We start from the raw sequence: 18,937 nt of genomic DNA on the forward strand, positions 1-18,937 counted from the left end.
TCTGGAAAGACGTGAATGTCGGGGTTGGGGGGGGGGGTCCAGGCACTGAGTGGCTGTAGCGATTTTTCTCCCTTTGGACGGTCTCTTGGAGTGCCGGAAGCTGGAAGCCCCGCGAGGTCCAGCCGTGCAGAGCTCCTCCGCTGCGCAGGCGCTAGGACCGCGGGACGCCGGGCGCCTCCGCGAAGCCCCGCCCCGCCGCGGGGCAGCACGGGAAAGCCAAGATGGACGCGTCCATTTGAACGCCTCACCCGCCCGCCTGTCTTTAGCAGTCCGCGGCTGCGCCCGCCCGTTCTTCCTCCGGAATAAAGGAGGGAGAGGGGATGAGAAGCTGTGGCGGCCCAGGAGTCGTCGTGACCGATCTGCCCCTCGGCCCCCGCGCCTGCAGGGAGCGGCCGGGGCTCGCCGCGCCGGACGCGTCTCGAGTCACACAGGTGCTCCCGGGCCCCGGCTCGCGGTCCCCTAGACGTGCGCGTCTCGCGGGGCCAGTTCGCGCCCGTGATGTGGAGGGGCGGGAAGCCGAGGGCGGAGCCACGGGGCGCGCCGGGCGGAGCCGACGCGGGCCTGCAGGCCGGCTTTCTCGGGGTGTCCCCCGGCCCCTCCGAGCGGCTTTGCAGAGGATCAGCTGAAAAGAAGTTGGGGAAGCTCGGCCTTGTGGTGGGGACTCCACTCGAGGTTCCTTCTAGTGTGTGCGCTGCGGAAGCCGGGACTGCAGGTTCTTTATGCGTTTGGCTTTCCTGTTTTTGACAGTGTTTCTAGTAATCAGTGTTGACATTTTGATTTATTGCTGCCAAATTAGTATTTTCGTGTGTAGCTCTTTGTTTTTGCCTGTAAGAATGACACATTTATAAAATTTTGGGGTACTGTGAAAGCGTTATGTTGCCTTAATCAGTACGAAAGATATCTATGTATCTTGTGAAAACAGCCTGTATACTGTAGCCTATAAACAAAAGATGTCAGCTGTGAAAATAGCCTACGTACTATTTTTTATATATATATATAAGACATAGTATACATTACATGTACTATATAATATATTGTATATAATCATTAATTATAATATACTGTAATTAACAATTTTGTAGTTCCCCCGTAGTTGCTAGGAGAATAATGTTACAAACTTTTACAAGAAAAGTTGAAGTCGCAAGTCTCTTAAATATTTGAATCTTGTTGAATAGAATATATTCAACAAGGCCCACCTGAATTTTGAATTTTTTGTAAGTTGTAAGGTACCTTTTTAGTTTTGTCTCAAGTTGCAGTGTTCTCAGTACTGATTGATTTCAGGCATGATATTTAATTCACAGTGAAGTAACTTTGAGGCCTAGGGACGCTGCTTAGGAACTATAGCAACGTTGAGGTGTTTGTACAAGGAAGAAAACATTTAAAAAGATCTTGGGGCTGGGGAGATAGCTCAGTAGAGTAAGTGCTTGCCTGGCAAGTGCAAGGGTCTGAGTTCTATCCCCAGTTCCGCCAAAAAAAAAAAAAATCTTAAAAGATAAATCGAAGTAAAACTCAGTTAAACTCTATAAATCTTTTTTTTTAATTATTTATTTATTACATTTATTTATTGTGTGTGTGTGTGTGTGTGGCCAGCTCAGCCCACCAGGGGGCGAGGCTGGCTGGCATGTGGTGCTGAAGGATCGAACCGCGGTCCTTGTGCTTTGCCAAGCTTGTTCCAAGTAGTTGCTTTAGACCACTGAGCCATCTCTCCAGCCCTAAACTCTATTAATCTTGAGTGCTGTTTAAACAAAAATGTAAAGATTGTCTTACAGTGCTGATGTCAGGTGTTTATCGATTTCTGTGTTTTAGGATTGCAGCTTAACTGTGATGCTGTGAATTCCATTTTTATAAATTGTCATTGTCTCAGAGACATAACCTACTCCCACCTTATGTACCATATGGCACCATGTCAGTTTTACCAGCTGTCATTTAACATGTGTAGAAATAGTTTGGAAGGTATAGTGGCATGTTTCTGTGCAGCTCATCCATCTCTCTTAGTACTAAACTGGTTTTGATTGGCCTTAGAAGCTGATGGGAATGTGTTTCAATTCATGCAGAAATAATGGTGATATTTGGAACCCATGTCGAACTTCTATGAAGAAAGGGCAACGATGATTGCAGCCGGGGATTTGCAGGAATTTGTTCCTTTCGGTCGAGACCACTGCAAGCACCACCCTAATGCTTTGAACCTTCAGCTTCGCCAGCTGCAGCCAGCCTCTGAGTTATGGTCTTCTGATGGTGCTGCCGGCTTGGTGGGATCTCTTCAAGAGGTTACAATCCATGAGAAACAGAAGGTTGTATTAAGATTTCATTATATTTTTGAAATATAGACTGATATGGTTAGCTTGTAATTCAGGGCCAAACAAATGCAACTCAGAAATGAGTGTGATAACTACTTCTAGGATGAATTTGTCCAGTGCTAAAATACAGTGAAATCGTTGTGTGTCCTAACTGCTTCTTTAGACAGACTGTATAACTTGTGGTTTTACAATGAGAGTCAAGTTCTATACTATGATTGTGGTTCATTGTAAGTGTCTTTCTCTTTGCTTCATGTGTATTGACCAGATTTTATGTTAGAAATTGAGATATTTCATTCTTTTTATGGGGAGGACAAGAGAAGGAAGGTGAATGAATATGCATGGGGCGGGGGTGATAGCTCAGCAGCTTAGGCATCTCTCTGGCAAGTGCAAGGTCAAGTTCATTTCCTGTTACCAAAAAACCAACAATAAAAAGATGAATTAATGAATGTCTATGCAGCGGTGAAGCAGGGAAGTCTGCATTGTATAGAATTCTCCCAGCAATCCGCATGTGGCCCATGCTGTCTTCTCTCTGCCCCCTGCATACTCTTAGTGTGTGCTTTGAGTCTCCCAAGCATGTGATTTCACTTTTGACCTATAGATACAAGTTTTATTTGTATTTTTGGCAGAGTAACACAGATCTAAAACACTTCCTGCAGTGCACTCTTGTTCCTGAAAATCTTGTAAGGTGTAATTTACCTGCATGCTCCATTATGCTGCTGATCAGTGCCCCAGACCTCCTAGGAGTTGGACTTGGATTAAGTCTTACCACAGGCAAATGAATCTTGACTTCAGACTATTGGAAAAAAAAAAAAAAGAAAAGAATACTTGAACATACCTTGCTTATGTTAATTTTTAAGGAAAGCTGGCAGTTGAGAAAAGGAGTTAGTGAAATTGGAGAAGAAGTGGACTATGATGAAGAACTCTATGTGGCTGGAAATATGGTGATATGGAGCAAAGGAAGTAAAAGCCAAGCACTGGCGGTTTATAAGGCGTTTACAGTTGATAGTCCTGTTCAGCAGGTGAGTAGATCTGCATTTCAATGGTAGATTCACTACTTAACCCGTCTTTTTAAAAAGCTTTAGTTTTAAAATTTAGCAGAAATGATAAAAAGTAGTATAAAGATCTCAGCAGCTAGGTGCGCATTTTAACATGCAGTGAAGATGATGGCAGGACAATAAGAATTTTTTTGAAAAAGCTTTTGTTTGTTTGGTTCAGGGTCTTGCTGTGCAGGTCGGACTCAGTGATCCTCCTGTCTCAGGCTCCCCAGTGCTAGGATTACAGATGTGCGCCACCATGCCCGGTTTCTGTGGCTGGCATGGCATGTGATGCCGGGGATTGAACCCAGATGCATGTGCTTGCCAGGTGGGCACTTAGACCGCTAAGCTAGCTCCCCAGGCAAGAATTTTGTTTTATATTCTTTATCCTGTCATTTGCTGATACCATCCTTGGGTACTTCTATTTGTTATTTTCATCTTTTTTTTTGTGGAACCGGGGATTGAACTCAGGCCCTTGCGCTCACCAGAGAAGCGCTTATTCCACTGAGCCATCATCTCCTTGGCCCCTATTTGTTATTTTTTTAAAAAAAAGGTTATAAAGTGTTAGGGATGCAGAAATATTGTTTAAAACATGCCTATTACAATTTATCACAGTTATAATTATATTAATTAAGCGAAAATTGTTGGGTTCACAGCAATAATCAGGAAGAAAAGGAACAGTGCACTTGCTGCCATGGCAGTTGACTGTTACACCTCTTTTCACAAAATTGGTAATTAAAGAGAAGCAATTAAGCACTTGCCGGGTCTTCAGGAAGACAGGGAGTTCACCTCCTTTTGATGAATGAGAACTCTTTTTTTTTTTTTTTGGTGGAACTGGGGATTGAACTCAGACCCTTGCGCTTGCCGGGGAAGCACTTATCCTACTGAGCCATCTTCCCGGCCCCGACTGAGAACTCTTGTAGAAGAATGTCAGCTAATACTTGTAGAAGGAATAGGAGAGTCAGCTTTTTGTAATCTCTAATATAATTGATTCTGGGAAGATTATAAATTCTTCCTGGCATTCTAGGAAAAGGATGCTGTCACAGCACTGAAGTGGTGCTGTGTAGCTCTGTCTTAGGTACTCTTCTCTCATTGCTGGGACAAATGCCTGACACCCAAAATGAAGGAAGGAAAGGTTTATTTAGCTCACAGTCAATGGAGGTTTCAGCCCATACTTGACTGGCTCCAAGGCAGAGTGGCATGTGGCAGAGGGCAGCAGTTCACGGCAGGCAACAAAGAGCAAGAGCAAATGAGAGGAGTTGTGGCAACAATGGCAACAGAGGGCAAGTCTGTCTCCCTTAAGTTGCATCCAGGCTGCCCGCCCCAGGCTGGGTGTAGCACTCACACCCATTATCCAGTGAGTTAATCACAAACTGTAGAACTGCGCCTCAGTGACTGCTTGAGGCTTTGGGGGCACAAATACACACCAACCATAACAAGCTCACTTGCTCAGTGTGAAAGAACAAAGGCTTCCAGGAACACTTACCGTGAACGTTTAGAACTAGCTTCCTGTTCTAGGACAGAGGAGGACTAGAAGCTCATGTTGTAAAATAACGAGATGAGGGTTGGGTTGGCGAGATGGGGAGTGGGTTGGCATCTAGATGAGTGAGGGTGGCTGAAGATTTATAATGACTGATGCTGGTTGATGAGAATTCATTGTCTTTTTGTGTTTGCTTTGTGTATATTTGCCATAAAGTCATGGAGAAAGAAAAAACTGATGAAAGGAGACCAAAACTGATATCACCAAGTGCAGTGTTTCAGTCTTATAAAATGAACTTTGGTTGACTCCTGATTCTAGAAATTAGCTACAAAAAGTATTTTTTGGTGAGAAAGTGGAAAAATAGAAAAATGACCAGATATTAGGTACTATTTGAGTTATTTCTTTTTTTTAGGTTGAAAGTTCTGTGGTTTTATAGCGCATCTTTATTTTTAGGAAATGGATGATAAAGTGTGATGATAGGTGTGCAATTACTTACAACTAGAGGCCGGGTGTGGTACAGGCCTGTAATCTCAGCACTCTAGATGCTGAGAAAGGACTGCAAATTCAAGCCCAGTGAGATCCTTTTTCCAAATAAAGACTGGGATTGTGAGTCAGTGCAGAGATCCTGAGTTCAGTTGCTAGTCCTGCTAAACAGATATGTTAGTTTACAAGTAGTCAGTAGCCTCCTTGATGCTTCAAGTGCAAGGGAGCGCACATAAACATGGTAAAATGTTAACGATTGTTGATTTTAGTGATTGTTGATTTCAGGTGAAACAGATATTCACTCTATTTAGGTTTTCTTATTGAAAGGTTTTTTGAATAAAAAATTAGGGAAAAACCAAATATATTTACAGTAGATGAGTTAAGAGAATAGGCTGTTGAGGTTTTGGGAAACTTTGACTAATACTATACTCCTGATTCATAAGTATCAAAACTTTTGTATTTGGACAGTGCTTCGCCTTCTGTTAAGCATTTCCACTTGGCTTATTACTGTACTTATGGGAATGGAAGAACTGAACTACTTGAAATTTCTCTCTTTCCTCATTTTTTAAAATGTATTTGGTACAGGGTCTCACTATGCAGCTCAGACTTGTAGTTATCCTGTCTTAGCCTTTCCAGCGCTGGGATGACAGGCGTGCACTACCACGCCCACGCCCTGTCTCTGTCTCAGTGGCTCAGCCTGCCTAGGGGCAGGGCCAGCAGGGCATGTGGTTTTTTTAATCTTCTTGAAGATAATGTTTATCTCATATAGCCCATTTAGTTAGCATAGAAGGGAAAAGTGGATTTGATAATATCCAAAGAGTTCTTTACTTCTGTGTTCCCATCTTCATTTTTCTAAGGAATAATGGCCTATTTACTAAATGGATATTTAGTTACCTCCTTTTCTAGAGCACTTTTGTATTACATTGCTTCTACATGTGATCATATGATTTGAAATGTCAGTCTTTTTGGTCTGGAAAATACATTGTGAATGATCTTGCTAATGTTGAGAAAGATAATGATATGTGACTCAGATTCTATTTATTAATTTTTCAATTTGTCCTACCCTTGTTAAGTATTAAATTCTTCGGATAATCTTTAGTTTTGCGTTGGTTTTAGGGTTTTTTGGTTTTTGTTTTCTTAAGACAGTTTTTTGCTGTGTAGTTGAGGCTGGCCTACCACTCACAGTGCCCCTTGCCTCAACCTCCGAAGTGCTGGGATTATAGGGGTTTGCCACCATGCTGGAGGTTATAGGGTTTACTACAGGTTGAGTCAGTATTTGAATTTGTACTATGAGGCTTCTACCTTAGGATTTTTGGCTTTTGTCTTCCCTCCTGTTTCCATAAAATTGAATTGTATGTCTTTCTTTATAATGTTTATCGTTGGTCTAGTTTTATTTCTCCTTATTCTTGTTTGTTACCATAGTGTATGGTGTTGAGATGAGGATGGAAAAGGATGTGGATGTCATTGTTTAGATGCTGTTAGTTGAGAATGTTACTTAGATGCAATTTTCTTAGGTAAGCATTTTGTTTTGATTTTAGGCATTGTGGTGTGACTTCATTATATCACAGGATAAATCTGAAAAGTCCTACAGTAAGTTTTTGAAATTTTATTTCCTTTATGATAATTCTAAATGTTCATCTCACTTTTTTTTTTTCTTGTTTAAATAGCCACTACTAATCATAGTTTAACCTAAGTACTTTTACATTGTGCACTTAATAATTTGTAAGAGTTAGAATTGAACTTTTCAGGGAAACAAAAACCATAGATCTTGTACTCTTTCATTTCAGGTAGCTATGAAGTCGAAAAATGCATATGTATATTGCAGAGTTCATGTATAAATATGCATAGTATAGAAGGAAAGGATTATATAGCTTCCTTACCATTTCAGGTAAACTTTTTTTTAATTTCAGGTAAACTTAAATACTATAAATATTTTTTGTGTGTTTTGTTGGAGATCATTCTTAATTTAATTAGTTTCAGTGATATGCCTTGGTTTGTCTTGTAATCAAGAATATTATTTTTATTTTATTCAAATACAATAAATTTTAGTAACTTTAATAACATTTTTCTTTTTCTTTCTTTCTTTTTTTTTTTGCGGAACCAGGGATTGAACTCAGGCCCTTGTGCTTGCCAGGGAAGCACTTACTCTACTTAGCCATCTCCCCGGCCCCTATCAAGTCTTTTTTCTATGGGGACTTTTCAGTTTAAATGATACATAAGAAATAATTTTGCAGTCTTAGAGTCTGAGGCAGGAGGATCACAAGTTTGAGCTCAGCCTAGGCAGCTATTTTTTCTCAAAATAAGAAAAAACAAGGACTGTGTTTAATTTTTAGTACACAAGCTCTGAGTTTAATCTTTGGTGCTGCAAAAAGAGAAAAAAATTAGAATTCTATGAAGGTGTATAAGCAGTCAGTCTTTTTCTTGCTGTACATCATCTTTTTAATATTTAGTGCTATTGTAAAAATTGTCCATACTGACTTGATACTGATACTAGCCACTGGTGGGAATTTCACATTGAACTTCTCTTCCTAAATTATTATTATTATTATCTTTTTTTTTTGTGGTACTGGGGATTGAAGTCGAAATGTCTATTGCCAGATAGGTGCTTGTGCTGCTGAGCTATCTCCCTGGCTCCTCTCTCTTCCTAAATTTTATCCTAGAGTTGCTTGTTAGAATTAAATTTTTAAAAAATAATTACCATGTTACTTTGTAAAACTCTTAAATTGGAAGAAAATCTACTGTTCTGACATGTTTTCTAAAAACATTTTATAAAGAAAGGGTAGATTTTCTTATTTTTCTGTTTGTATCCTTTTTGCCTGGTAGGTTGCAAATGTTTGGCCCACTAAATATGGATTATTGTTTGAACGAAGCACATCTTCCCATGAGGTACCTCCAGGTCCACCCAGGTGCTCATTTTATTCCATTCAGAATATTGTTATCTTGGCTTTTTAAGTGTTGGTTTTGAGGTAAAATTATTAACCCAAAAGTTCTGTTAGATCTTGGCATCATGCAGTTACAAGCTACATTCACTTGGAAATTATGTATAGCTCTCCTGCTCCCATAGTATAATTGAACAAGCAGTAGCTTAATGTTAATAAGATTGAATTCTTAGCTCTAGCTTGTTTTCATGGTGCTATATGGGATAAATTATTAGGATTTCTTTTCATTAGTTTCTTTATCTGTTACAGAAATACTTTCCTCACCTGTTACACCATCAGTGACTTGTTAGGATTTATGCAATGATTACACAAGCTAAGTGTCTGGAAGCTTTGAAACCGGGCCCTAGTAGTGTGTGTTGGGTGCACAGTAAGCTGTAGATGCTTATTGATGGTGCGTTTACCTTGTCTTTCTCTAAATTGTGAGCTCATTGAAGGGCAGGAGCATATAGTACCTGTCATAATGTGGTGTAAGAGGTAGACACTAAGTTTTGAGAAAATTGCTTACTAATTTTAATCTCTGTTTTGATAGTCTTTCCCCTCTTTTAAAAAAAATCTCTGTCTAAAAACTGGAGTTTCATTTACTTGAAGTATTTCTGCATACGTATACCCTTTGAAATAAGTGTAGGAAGCTAAGTGTCATTCTTAGCTGCAATAGATACAGCCACTAAGAGAGGCAAATAAAAAAAAATGATGACCTTATGCCCAAAACTCTGGGGGTTCTGTAATGAGATGAGTGCTATTTGCAGATATTCCCTGGTTTTACTCTGTGTATGTATAAAATTATTATAAGAAGAGTGATTTCTAGGCATGAAATAGAAGATACTGTGAAAAACAGTGTGTAAAAGTTTAGAGAGTTGCTTTTGGAGATGGAAGGTTTCCTAGCTTTTGTCCTCTGAAGAACTCCCTTGTAAGGAAAAGTGTGCACAAACCTCACTCACCATCGTGTGCCAGTGTCTGACTGATGTATTTGTTTATTGCTAGAGAACCTTTGCCCACTATGTTCAGCATGCTGCACCCTCTAGATGAAATAACCCCACTGGTTTGTAAATCTGGAAGTAAGTAGTTTTATATTCTTTTATACTTTTACATATATCTCTTTTTTTAATTTTTAGTTTGGGGGAGGGAGGGAAATTAAAAAAGGTGCTTATAAAAAACTGACTTGTTTATAAAATATGAGATCATTAAACATGTTACAAAAATAATGTATTATGAAAGTAATTCATACTATAATAAGAACTTGAGTGTAATTGTTCATTTTTTTTGTAAAAATAAAATCACATAAATCAATGGGGAATACTGACATACTAATCTGTAGATGGCTGTGTTCTTTAATAATGATCTTTGAATGTTTTTTTTTGAGAGAAGAAATGTAGGGCTCTATGCCTATACTGAGTAAATTTTAGTTTTTTACTTTGTTTACTCATAATAGTGTAATTTATTGGGGCTCAGAACTTTCATACAAGTATTTCTAGATAATTATCCTTACATTTTTTGCGTGCTCAAACATGATAGGTAATTAGAAATGATGAGGTTTTGCAGCCTGCAAAATATATTCTTTGGCATTTTTATCTTTATCTTTATTTTTTTCCATAATTTTATTGAGAAATAGCAATGAGACAGTTTCAAATCAAATTGGTAGGACAGTTCCAGTAATTACCACATTGCATACTGCCAGGCATTTTGATTTTTAGAATTTAGCCTGGGTGCAAACAGTGGCCCCTCACTTGTCATGGAGCTCATATTCCAGACTCCCCCACGATAACTGAAAATCACTGAAGTATATATATACACACACACACACACACACACACACACACACACACAATTTTTTTTCCTCTGTATTTAGGACAGGATCTATAGGGTCTCACTACTCAGATTGGATTCTAGTGATTTTCCTGTTTTCAGCCTCCCAAGGGCTGAGATTACAGGTATGTGCTACTGTGCCCAGCCTCAATTGCTGTCTCAATGTGCCCTGGAGGCGGTACCAGTACAGAATGCTGGGGATCAAACCCTGGCTGTTGAGCTCTGCCTAAGCAGGTGCTTTAGTCCGCTGAGCTATCAGGCTGGCCCTCAACAGCAGACTTTTTTTTTTTTTTTTTTTTTTGTGGTACTGGGGACCAAACTCAGGCCCTTGCGCATGTGAGTTATGCCATTGAGCTAGCTCCCCACTCCCTATATATTTTAAGGCTTTAAAAACCCTTTCCACACTTTTAAAAATACTTCTAATGTTCTTAGCCATTTTCTAAACTTGTAAACCTATGTAATTTTAACAACATATGTATACCGTATGGTACTCTAGAATCCCACAATATAGTGAAAAATCCACGATAAATAATTTAGATTAATAACTTTTGAAAGGCACACAACAGTGAGTCTGCAAAATTGAACCATATAATAGCGAGGGGCTACTGTAATTGAAACACCACTGAAGTTATTGTCTTCTATTTCACAGGTTATATTTTGCCTTATGTTATTTTTGTAAAGTTTATGAAAGGTTGAACAAAACAAATATTATGTGATAGCGTCAGTGTGTAAACCACAAAGGCTAAAGAAACTTACTCATTGGCGCCATATTTATAGAAAAAGTTCATTGACTCTTTTATATCACATTGGTATCAACACAAGCAACCTAAATGAACACGGTAGGGCCTATGATTTAATGATATGTACCTATTGTTGATTGTGCTTTTGAATAATACTTAATAATCTCAGGAGTTGCTTATTTATAATGTAGGATATTAGGGAATAATAGGATATAAAACTGTGAAGTCCACTATGATTCTAGTTTTTCTTTCTTTTTTTGCGGAACCAGGGATTGAACTCAGGCCCTTGCACTTGCCAGGCAAGTGCTTATTCCACTGAGCCATCTCCCCGGCCCCTATGATTCTAGTTTTGTAAAAGCCTGTGTGAGAGGCTGGATGCAGCAGTGTATACCTGTTGCCCCAACTATTCAGGAGGTTGAGGCAGGAGGATGGTGTAAACCCAGATTAGTTGGGGAAATACAGTGAGACTCTGTCTATAAAATACAAAAAATCAGGATGTGAAACTCACTAGTACATTAATAGGATAGCATCACAAGTGATATTTCTTTTAAAATAATATTTTTTTATAAAACAGTCTTTTCTTATGTGGTTCAATATGTTAATTGAAAAGGAAGCATTTGGGAAGGTGAGATGAAAACCAATCCATGGTATTTGAGAAGTGAAAAGTGAACTCAGTAGAAAAAAACGTAACTTTGCACATGTAACTATAAAGAAGGAACAGTAGTGTACTGTGCGGCACTGCTTGGTTAGTTATTGTGGAGAACAGGTTTGTACAGAAGAAAACCAGTGAGAAAGGCAAACTTTGCAAGCAGCTGATTACAGTTTATAAACAAGTTGATTGTTGAGTAGCCTTGGACACTTCTCTCACAGATGCTTTGAGTCAGCATTGATGCTCAACATTCTGTTGCATGTACATAAAGTTGAAACTTTGTCCTTTTTTTTTTCTTTGGTACTGGGGATTGTACTCAGGACTTTGTATTGACCAGGCAGGTACTTAAGCTCTAAGCTGTCTCCTTGGTCTATAAAGTAGAAACTTAAATGGTTTCATCTTTAATATATTCTATTTATTTATTTTATGTATTGAGTACAGGATCTACAGGGTCTCACTACACAGATTGGACTGGTAGTGATCCTTCCTGCTTTTCAGCCTACCAAGTGCTGGGATTACAGGCGTGCGCCACCACACCCAAGTCTCAGCGTGCTCCTGGGGCAGGGCTGGTGTGGCAGGCTGGGGTTTGAATTCCCAGCCCCTGTGTCTGCCTAAGCAGGCGCTTTAATCTCTGAGCTGTCTGGCCAGCCAATATCTATTAAGGAAATTAATGCCCAAAGTAAATACAGGGTTAATTGCCTACTATTTAGTGGTTTGTACGTTCATTGATTTTTTTTTCCACTGTATCTTTAGGAATTTTAGAAATTGATTCCTAAGGCTTGGTCTTAAGAAACCCATTGTCTTTTGCCTGATTGTTTCTGTTTTATTTTTAAGGTCTTTTTGGCTCATCACGGGTACAATATGTTGTAGATCAAGCAATAAAAATCGTGTTCCTCAACATCGACCCTTCCATTGTAATGACATATGACACTGTCCAAAACGTGCATTCTGTGTGGACTCTCCGGAGAGTCAGAGCAGAGGTAAAGACAAATTCCTTTCTCCTTAGTATGCAGCATAGGTGATGCTGAACGCTGTCGCATGTTTGTGGCTGGGTCACTTGTGTAATGGACTGAACGTCCTAGGAAGAGAAGACTATTGTGTCCTTAATACTGACATGTACGCTGCATTGTCACAAGGAAATTGCCTTTTATTCTTTTTTTTCCTTTATTTTTGCTTAAGGAAGAGAACGTAGTCCTAAAGTTCTCTGAACAGGGGGGAACCCCCCAGAACGTGGCCACTAGCAGCTCCCTCACAGCACATCTGAGAAGCCTGTCCAAAGGCGACTCCCCTGTGGCGTCACCTTTCCAGAACTACTCCTCCATCCACAGCCAGAGCCGCTCGGCCTCGTCACCCAGCCTGCACTCGCGCTCTCCTTCCATTTCCAACATGGCAGCTCTAAGGTGGACGCATCTCCTTGTTTTAAACACAATCTCAAGCAACAGATGCCTTCTTATCTAGCTTTCTCTTATGTTCTGAAGGATACAATTTTTATTGACAAGTCTTAGGTAATTTTTAGAGGAAATAGCTATAATCTCAATTGTGCTTTTTTAAACTAAGACTTGTGAGTCTACTGTGTCATCTGTCTTTGATGACCATATCTAGAAGCTGATTTTGCTATCCTAGGATTGTTTTGTTTCCACCAGTGTGGCAGCAGTTTTATGAAAGTTAATTCCAAAAATATTGTGGTAGTTTTCCTTTGCTTTAATTTATACTAGTTTTCCTTTTGGTCATTGGTATCTGTGTATCTTCTGATATGTGTTTTATAAACGATGCTACTGGGACATAGCCTTGTGGTTTGTATGTATCTGACTACGTAGGAGTGTGCTTTCAAGTAGACTTTTTTGTTTAGTAATACAAGGAATTCATTTCCCGAGGAAGAAAATGAATTTTCTATTTTAAAAAGATGAATTATTTTACTAAGAATTCTCTTTAGAATATAGTAGAGCACATTGGTATGAATCTCTCAACTAGCTTTTTTCCTTTAAAATGTTTTAGTGCCTGATTGGAATTGTGCCAGGTGTGCTTTCCCTGCAAAGCTTAGGGAAGCATTGCTGGAGCGTGCGTCATAGGGGCCTGCCTTGCTGACTGTTGCCTTCTCTCTTTTGCAGCCGTGCTCACTCTCCTGCCTTGGGGGTGCACTCTTTTTCCGGGGTGCAGAGGTTCAGCCTTTCAGGCCATAACCAGTCTCCAAAGAGGCACAGCATTTCTCATTCTCCAAATAGTAATTCCAATGGCTCCTTTCTTGCGCCAGAGACAGAGCCAATTGTTCCTGAATTGTGCATTGATCATTTGTGGACAGAGACGATGACTAACTTGAGGTTTGGAGCATAGAATTTTGTATTTACTTTAAAGAAAAACATTGTTACTGGAGAATCTAATGATTATTAAAACCTGCAGTTTTTCTGTGTATTGCTCTACTTTCTAGCTTTTTCTCTTTTCTTTTTTATATATGGTACAGGGTCTGCAGAGTCTACAGGGCTTTACTACTTAGATCAGACTCGTAGTGAGTCTCCTGATTTCAGCCTCCCAAGTGCTGGGATTACAGGCATACACCACCACATCCAGTCTCAATCTCCGTATCAGTATGCCCTGGGGGCAGGGCTGCCATGGCCTGCTAGGGATTGAACCCCAACCCCTGTGCTCTGCCTAAGCAGGCACTTTAGTCTGCTGAGCTATCTGGGTGGCCCTTCTTATGTTTTGAAGGATTTAAAATTTTTGTTGACAAGTCTTGGGTATTTTTTTTAGAAGTAGCTATAATCCCAGTTGTGCTACTGTGTCATTTCTCTTTGATGAGAGGTGTTGTGGGCTTGTAGGGGGTCATTGAGAGCAGACAGGAGATTATAATTTCAGCAATGTGTAGGTGGGTTTCTGGGGCTGCAGGGGGCCTGCAGTGAGTGTGGGGCTCCAGGGGTTCTATTAACGCTCTGAAATTGTTTTTAGTTACCATGTGTATGAGTATGGTGTGGAGGCCTTCACCTAAATAGGTGGCTTTAATAATTGTTACAGTCTGGAAGAGTTGTGTGACCTCAAAACAGTTAAATTCTCATAGTGTAGAACCATGAAAGAGGCAGGGACTGAAGTACTGAATATTTAGAATTTGGGGGCAAGGGTTACAAAGAGGCAAAGCTAGGGCAGAAATACAAACCATGATGTCAGATGGGAGTGGCAGCTAGGAGTATCACAGGACACATTTCCAGAAGAAAAGAGGTACCAGCATTGCCAGGTGATGATGCAGTATGGCTCCAAGAGGGAGGGGCTCCTGGTTCTTGGTCCCCAGGGGTCAGTAAGTTCACTTGTGACCTTGGCCAAAGTGGACACAATTTAGAAAAAGTAAATGGGGCTGAGGAAGTGAAGGTTGGCATTTGGACTGTTTCTAAAGAGTTTACCTTTGAAGATGAGGATATAGAACTAGCTAGTGGAAGTGCTGAGCGTCAAGAATAGTTTTGGGGGCACTGGGGAAATGGCTCAGTGGAATAAGTGCTTCCCTGGCAAGCACAAGGGCCTGAGTTCAATCCCTGGTTCTGCCAAAAAAAAAAAAAAAGGAATAGTTTTGGTTTTGCTGAACTATATTAAAGGAAGTCTATGAAATTCTACCCCTAAATACTTTGGCATGTATCTAAAAAGTAAGGACATTTTGTGATGTGGCTATGTTACCATTTTTACTTCTACCAAATCACCAATCCTTTTATGTCACCTTATTTCATGACGTAGTTCGCCATATTTCAAGATTTTTAAATTTGAAAGAGTTGGCTACTAGGACATAAGCAGGCAAAGCATTCAAAGTACGGGGGAAAGAAATGATTGCTGGATGAGGAACCAGGATGGAGCACAGTGGAGAGATTAGCCCTGAGGAGGAAGATGTGCTGGTTCATCTTACATGTGAATCGTGGCATTGAGATCATACAAGTGTGCTTCTGTCTTCAGGGTTATTCATGAAGTAGGATTTTTGAAGAGTATCTTCAAAGATCTTTGTAGAAGTTATGAGGTAGATTTGTTTTGGATTAGTGCTGATGATTTTCTTTTTTAATCTATTTCTTTATTAATATATTCTGTTTCAGAGAGAAAAATTCACAGGCCTCCAAGGTGTTCATTACATCTGATTTATGTGGACAGAAGTTCTTATGCTTCTTAGTGGAGACACAGCTCCAGTTACGGTATGTCTGTCCCCATCATTTTATGTAAATAATTTAGGGATCCTTCCTTCCTTCTTCCTTCTTTCCCTTTTTTTTTTCCTTGACTGCCTTTATTGAGAAACAGTTTATATGCCATAAACTTGGCGTGTCTTCAGTATATAATAATTTTTAGCAAACTTAGAATTTGTGCAGCCCTCAGAACAAACCAGGTTTCTTGCAGTACCAGGGATTGAACTTGGCATTTTGTGCTTTTCAGACAGGTGTTTATGCTGCTGAGCTAGGGGTTTCTTGTTATTACTGTTTTTTGGTACTGGGATTAAACTGAGAACCTTCATAATGAGCCACACCCACAACACTTTTAAATTTTTCTTTTCATGTTACTTTTTTTTTTGTGTGCAGAACCAGGGATTGAACTCAGCCCCTTGCTCTTGCTGGGGAAGCGCTTATTCCATTGAGCCATCTCCCCAGCCTCTAATTTTTCTTTTGAGATGTGACTTTGCTATGTTGCTCAGGCTAGGCTTAAACTTGGAATCTTCTGTCCTCAACCTCCCATAATGCTGGGATTATAGGCCAGTGCCACCATGCCCAGGTATCAATCCAGAACTAAATATTATCACTATAGAAAGATTTTTTTTTGTGTACATTTGGAGTCAGTCTCATTTTCATTGGTAACATCCAATAACCACTCTAGTCACTCTGCCTCTGTCCATAAGTAGGACTATACAGTCATTCAGTAATACAGTTTTTTGTGATAAGCTTTCTCTCTTCACTCTTTTTTAGGATTCACCATGTTGCAACATGTATGAATAAGTCATTCTATTTAGTAGTTTATTGTATAGGTAAATCACCTTTTTAAAATCTGTTCATCAATTAGTGGTATTATTTTTCTTTTTTGAAAATTGTGGATTGTGCCACTGTGAACCTTTACGCAGAGGTCTCTGTGTAGATGTACTTGATTGCAGATTATGTAGGTAGGTAACTTGGAGTAGAATTGTTGAGTCAAATAGTAAGTTCATATTTAACTTTGTAAGTAATTACTGAGTTGATTTCCAAGTAGGCTGCAGCATTTTACGTTCCTACACCCACCTATGAGGGTTCATTTCTCTTTATCCTGGAAAACTTCGGATATTGTCAGTATCTTTGAATAGAGCCGTTGAGTGGCTATGAAATGGTTTAAATTCGCATTTCCCTGCTGCCTTCTGGTGTTGATCACCTCATGTTATTAGTCATTCATTTTTCTTCTTGCATGGAATGTCTGTTTAGCCCTTTGGTCCACTTACTTATCTTTTCACTTTGAAATAGTTAGAGAAAGTTCATGGAAAGTTCAGGTAGTGAAGGGATTCTTCGTACCCGTTTCTCCACAGAAGTAACATCTTACATAACTATAATACATTATCAAACCAGGAGTTAATATCAGTGACCCACGCACCTTCTGTCACGTTTTATCAGTTTTACATGTACTCGTTTTTGCGTGTATGTTAATGATGCCATGCAGTCTTCTCGCATGTGTAGATTTGTGTAAATGCTCTTAGCGTCAAGACACAGAATGCCTTTATCAGCTTAGATTTCTTCAGTGCCACCTCCTGATTGTCATCCCAGAACATCCCTGTCCCTTCTCCCCTTCCTCCCTTAGTACTTGGTAATTTGTCCTCATCACTGTAAGTGTGCCTTCTGAGAATGTTATATAAGTGGCATCATTCAGTGTTAACCTTTCAAGACTGTCTTTTTCCATTTAGCACAATGCTCTTAGGACTTGTGCAGTTTGTTGCGTGCACCCATAGTTTCTTTCTTTATTTTACTGCTTAGCTGTGTAAAGTTTCAAGAGAGCAATGACAAAACCCAGCTCATCTTTGGCTCTGTCACCAGCATACACGCAAAGGATGCAGCACCCGTGGAGGTAAAGGCACACTTATTTCTTGAAAGTTGAAAATTATTTCAAAATGATTAGTTTGCTCAGATTAGAAAAGGAATGTTTATCTTTTTTGAAGAAAATAGACACCATGCTGGTCCTGGAAGGCAGTGGGAACCTGGTGCTGTATACAGGAGTGGTTCGGGTAAGTACCAGCAACACTTCATGCTTTAACTAGTAGGACTGCCTCCTCCATTTAAAATTTGTTATATTTCTTCTTCTATGCACAATGTGGCAGATTAAGTTGAAAATGAAGTGTCTAATGTTGGCTGTCCTGAGCCGTCAGGTAGCACACACCTGTAATCTCAGCACTTGGGAGGCTGAGGCAGGAAGATGGCCAAATGCTGACGTTTAGCCTGGGCTCCATAGGGAGTTCAAGGTAAGCCTCAACTATGTCGCAGGACCTTGTCTCAAAAAACAAAGCAATATTTGCTGTTCCTAGTTTGCAGGGCCAGGGCTCATTGCCATTAGATGAATTGACAGTGTGAACCTGGCACAGATGGGAAACCTTTAATAAATGTAGGTAGATTTTTAAACAAACAAGAAAATTGTCAACTGCTTTTAAAATTGCTTAAGAAAATTGGTGTATGGGTAACTTTGGCAAGTATCAATGTTTTGGGAAGTTTTATTACATTAAATATATGAGCTACATGTGTCTTTTTCAGCATTTCTGAGCTTTATGTACAGAATAATATTTTCAGCAAATTTACATTGTAAAATTTATTTGTACACAATTGAATAATGAAGCAGTTATTTGGATAACCTGTCTCTGACTACTCTTACTTACCTCATAGGTTGTTTTACTCTATGATTTAATTCTCTTTAAGTATTACCTGTACAGAGAGAACCACAATATTGTAGTTTTTAGTTTTAAATATCAAACAAAATAGTTTTTTTTTTTGCAGAGCCGGGACTTGAACTCAGGCCCTTGTGCTTGCCAGGGAAGCGCTTATTCTATTGAACCATCTCCCCGGCCCCACAAAATAGTTTTAAAATTATATAAAAATTATTCTACTCTAGTTTTTCTGTGTATTTTTATTTCTTTTATGTAAGGTGTCTTTTGTTACTCATTTTGTGCAGATCTGCAGCCGATAACACTTTGTAGCTTTTCTTCATCTGAGAACATCTTCATCTCACTTTCACTCCTAAGAGTAACTTCCTGGCCCTAGGTAGGCTGCTGCTTTTTGTTGAGCACTTGAAAAATGTGCTCCTATTTCCTGGCTTTCCTGATTTAAAAAAATCTGTTCTGTTGATTTGTTCTATCCTATGTTAATTAATGCTTCTCATTTTTTCTGGGAGCTTTTAAGATTTTTTTCTCCCCCTTTAAAAGAAATTTTAAGGGACTGAGGAGATGGCTCAGTGGAATAAGTGCTTCCCTGGCAAGTGCAGGGGCCCTAGTTCTAATCCCGATTCTGCCAAAAAAAAAAAAAAAAAAATCTTGTGATTGGCATAAATTTCTTTGGGTTTAAA

General features: G+C 39.5%; 1 protein-coding gene across 1 annotated transcript in view; it reads left to right on the forward strand.

Moving 5' to 3' along the window:
- Positions 1-211: 211 nt before the first annotated feature.
- Anapc1 (anaphase promoting complex subunit 1) overlaps positions 212-18,937 on the forward strand; it is a 104,221-nt gene continuing 85,495 nt past the window's right edge. The window contains exons 1-13 of the mRNA XM_023717365.1: positions 212-431; positions 2,055-2,291; positions 3,155-3,316; positions 6,833-6,884; positions 7,082-7,182; positions 8,118-8,200; positions 9,215-9,288; positions 12,260-12,405; positions 12,605-12,825; positions 13,534-13,743; positions 15,484-15,579; positions 17,365-17,455; positions 17,547-17,612. Coding sequence (XP_023573133.1) covers positions 2,079-2,291; positions 3,155-3,316; positions 6,833-6,884; positions 7,082-7,182; positions 8,118-8,200; positions 9,215-9,288; positions 12,260-12,405; positions 12,605-12,825; positions 13,534-13,743; positions 15,484-15,579; positions 17,365-17,455; positions 17,547-17,612 — 1,515 coding nt within the window. The 5' untranslated portion in view covers positions 212-431; positions 2,055-2,078. The remainder of the gene's footprint in view (positions 432-2,054; positions 2,292-3,154; positions 3,317-6,832; positions 6,885-7,081; positions 7,183-8,117; positions 8,201-9,214; positions 9,289-12,259; positions 12,406-12,604; positions 12,826-13,533; positions 13,744-15,483; positions 15,580-17,364; positions 17,456-17,546; positions 17,613-18,937) is intronic.

Source organism: Octodon degus, unplaced genomic scaffold (genome assembly GCF_000260255.1).
Source record: "Octodon degus isolate 3935 unplaced genomic scaffold, OctDeg1.0 scaffold00052, whole genome shotgun sequence".
Taxonomy (NCBI): domain Eukaryota; kingdom Metazoa; phylum Chordata; class Mammalia; order Rodentia; family Octodontidae; genus Octodon; species Octodon degus.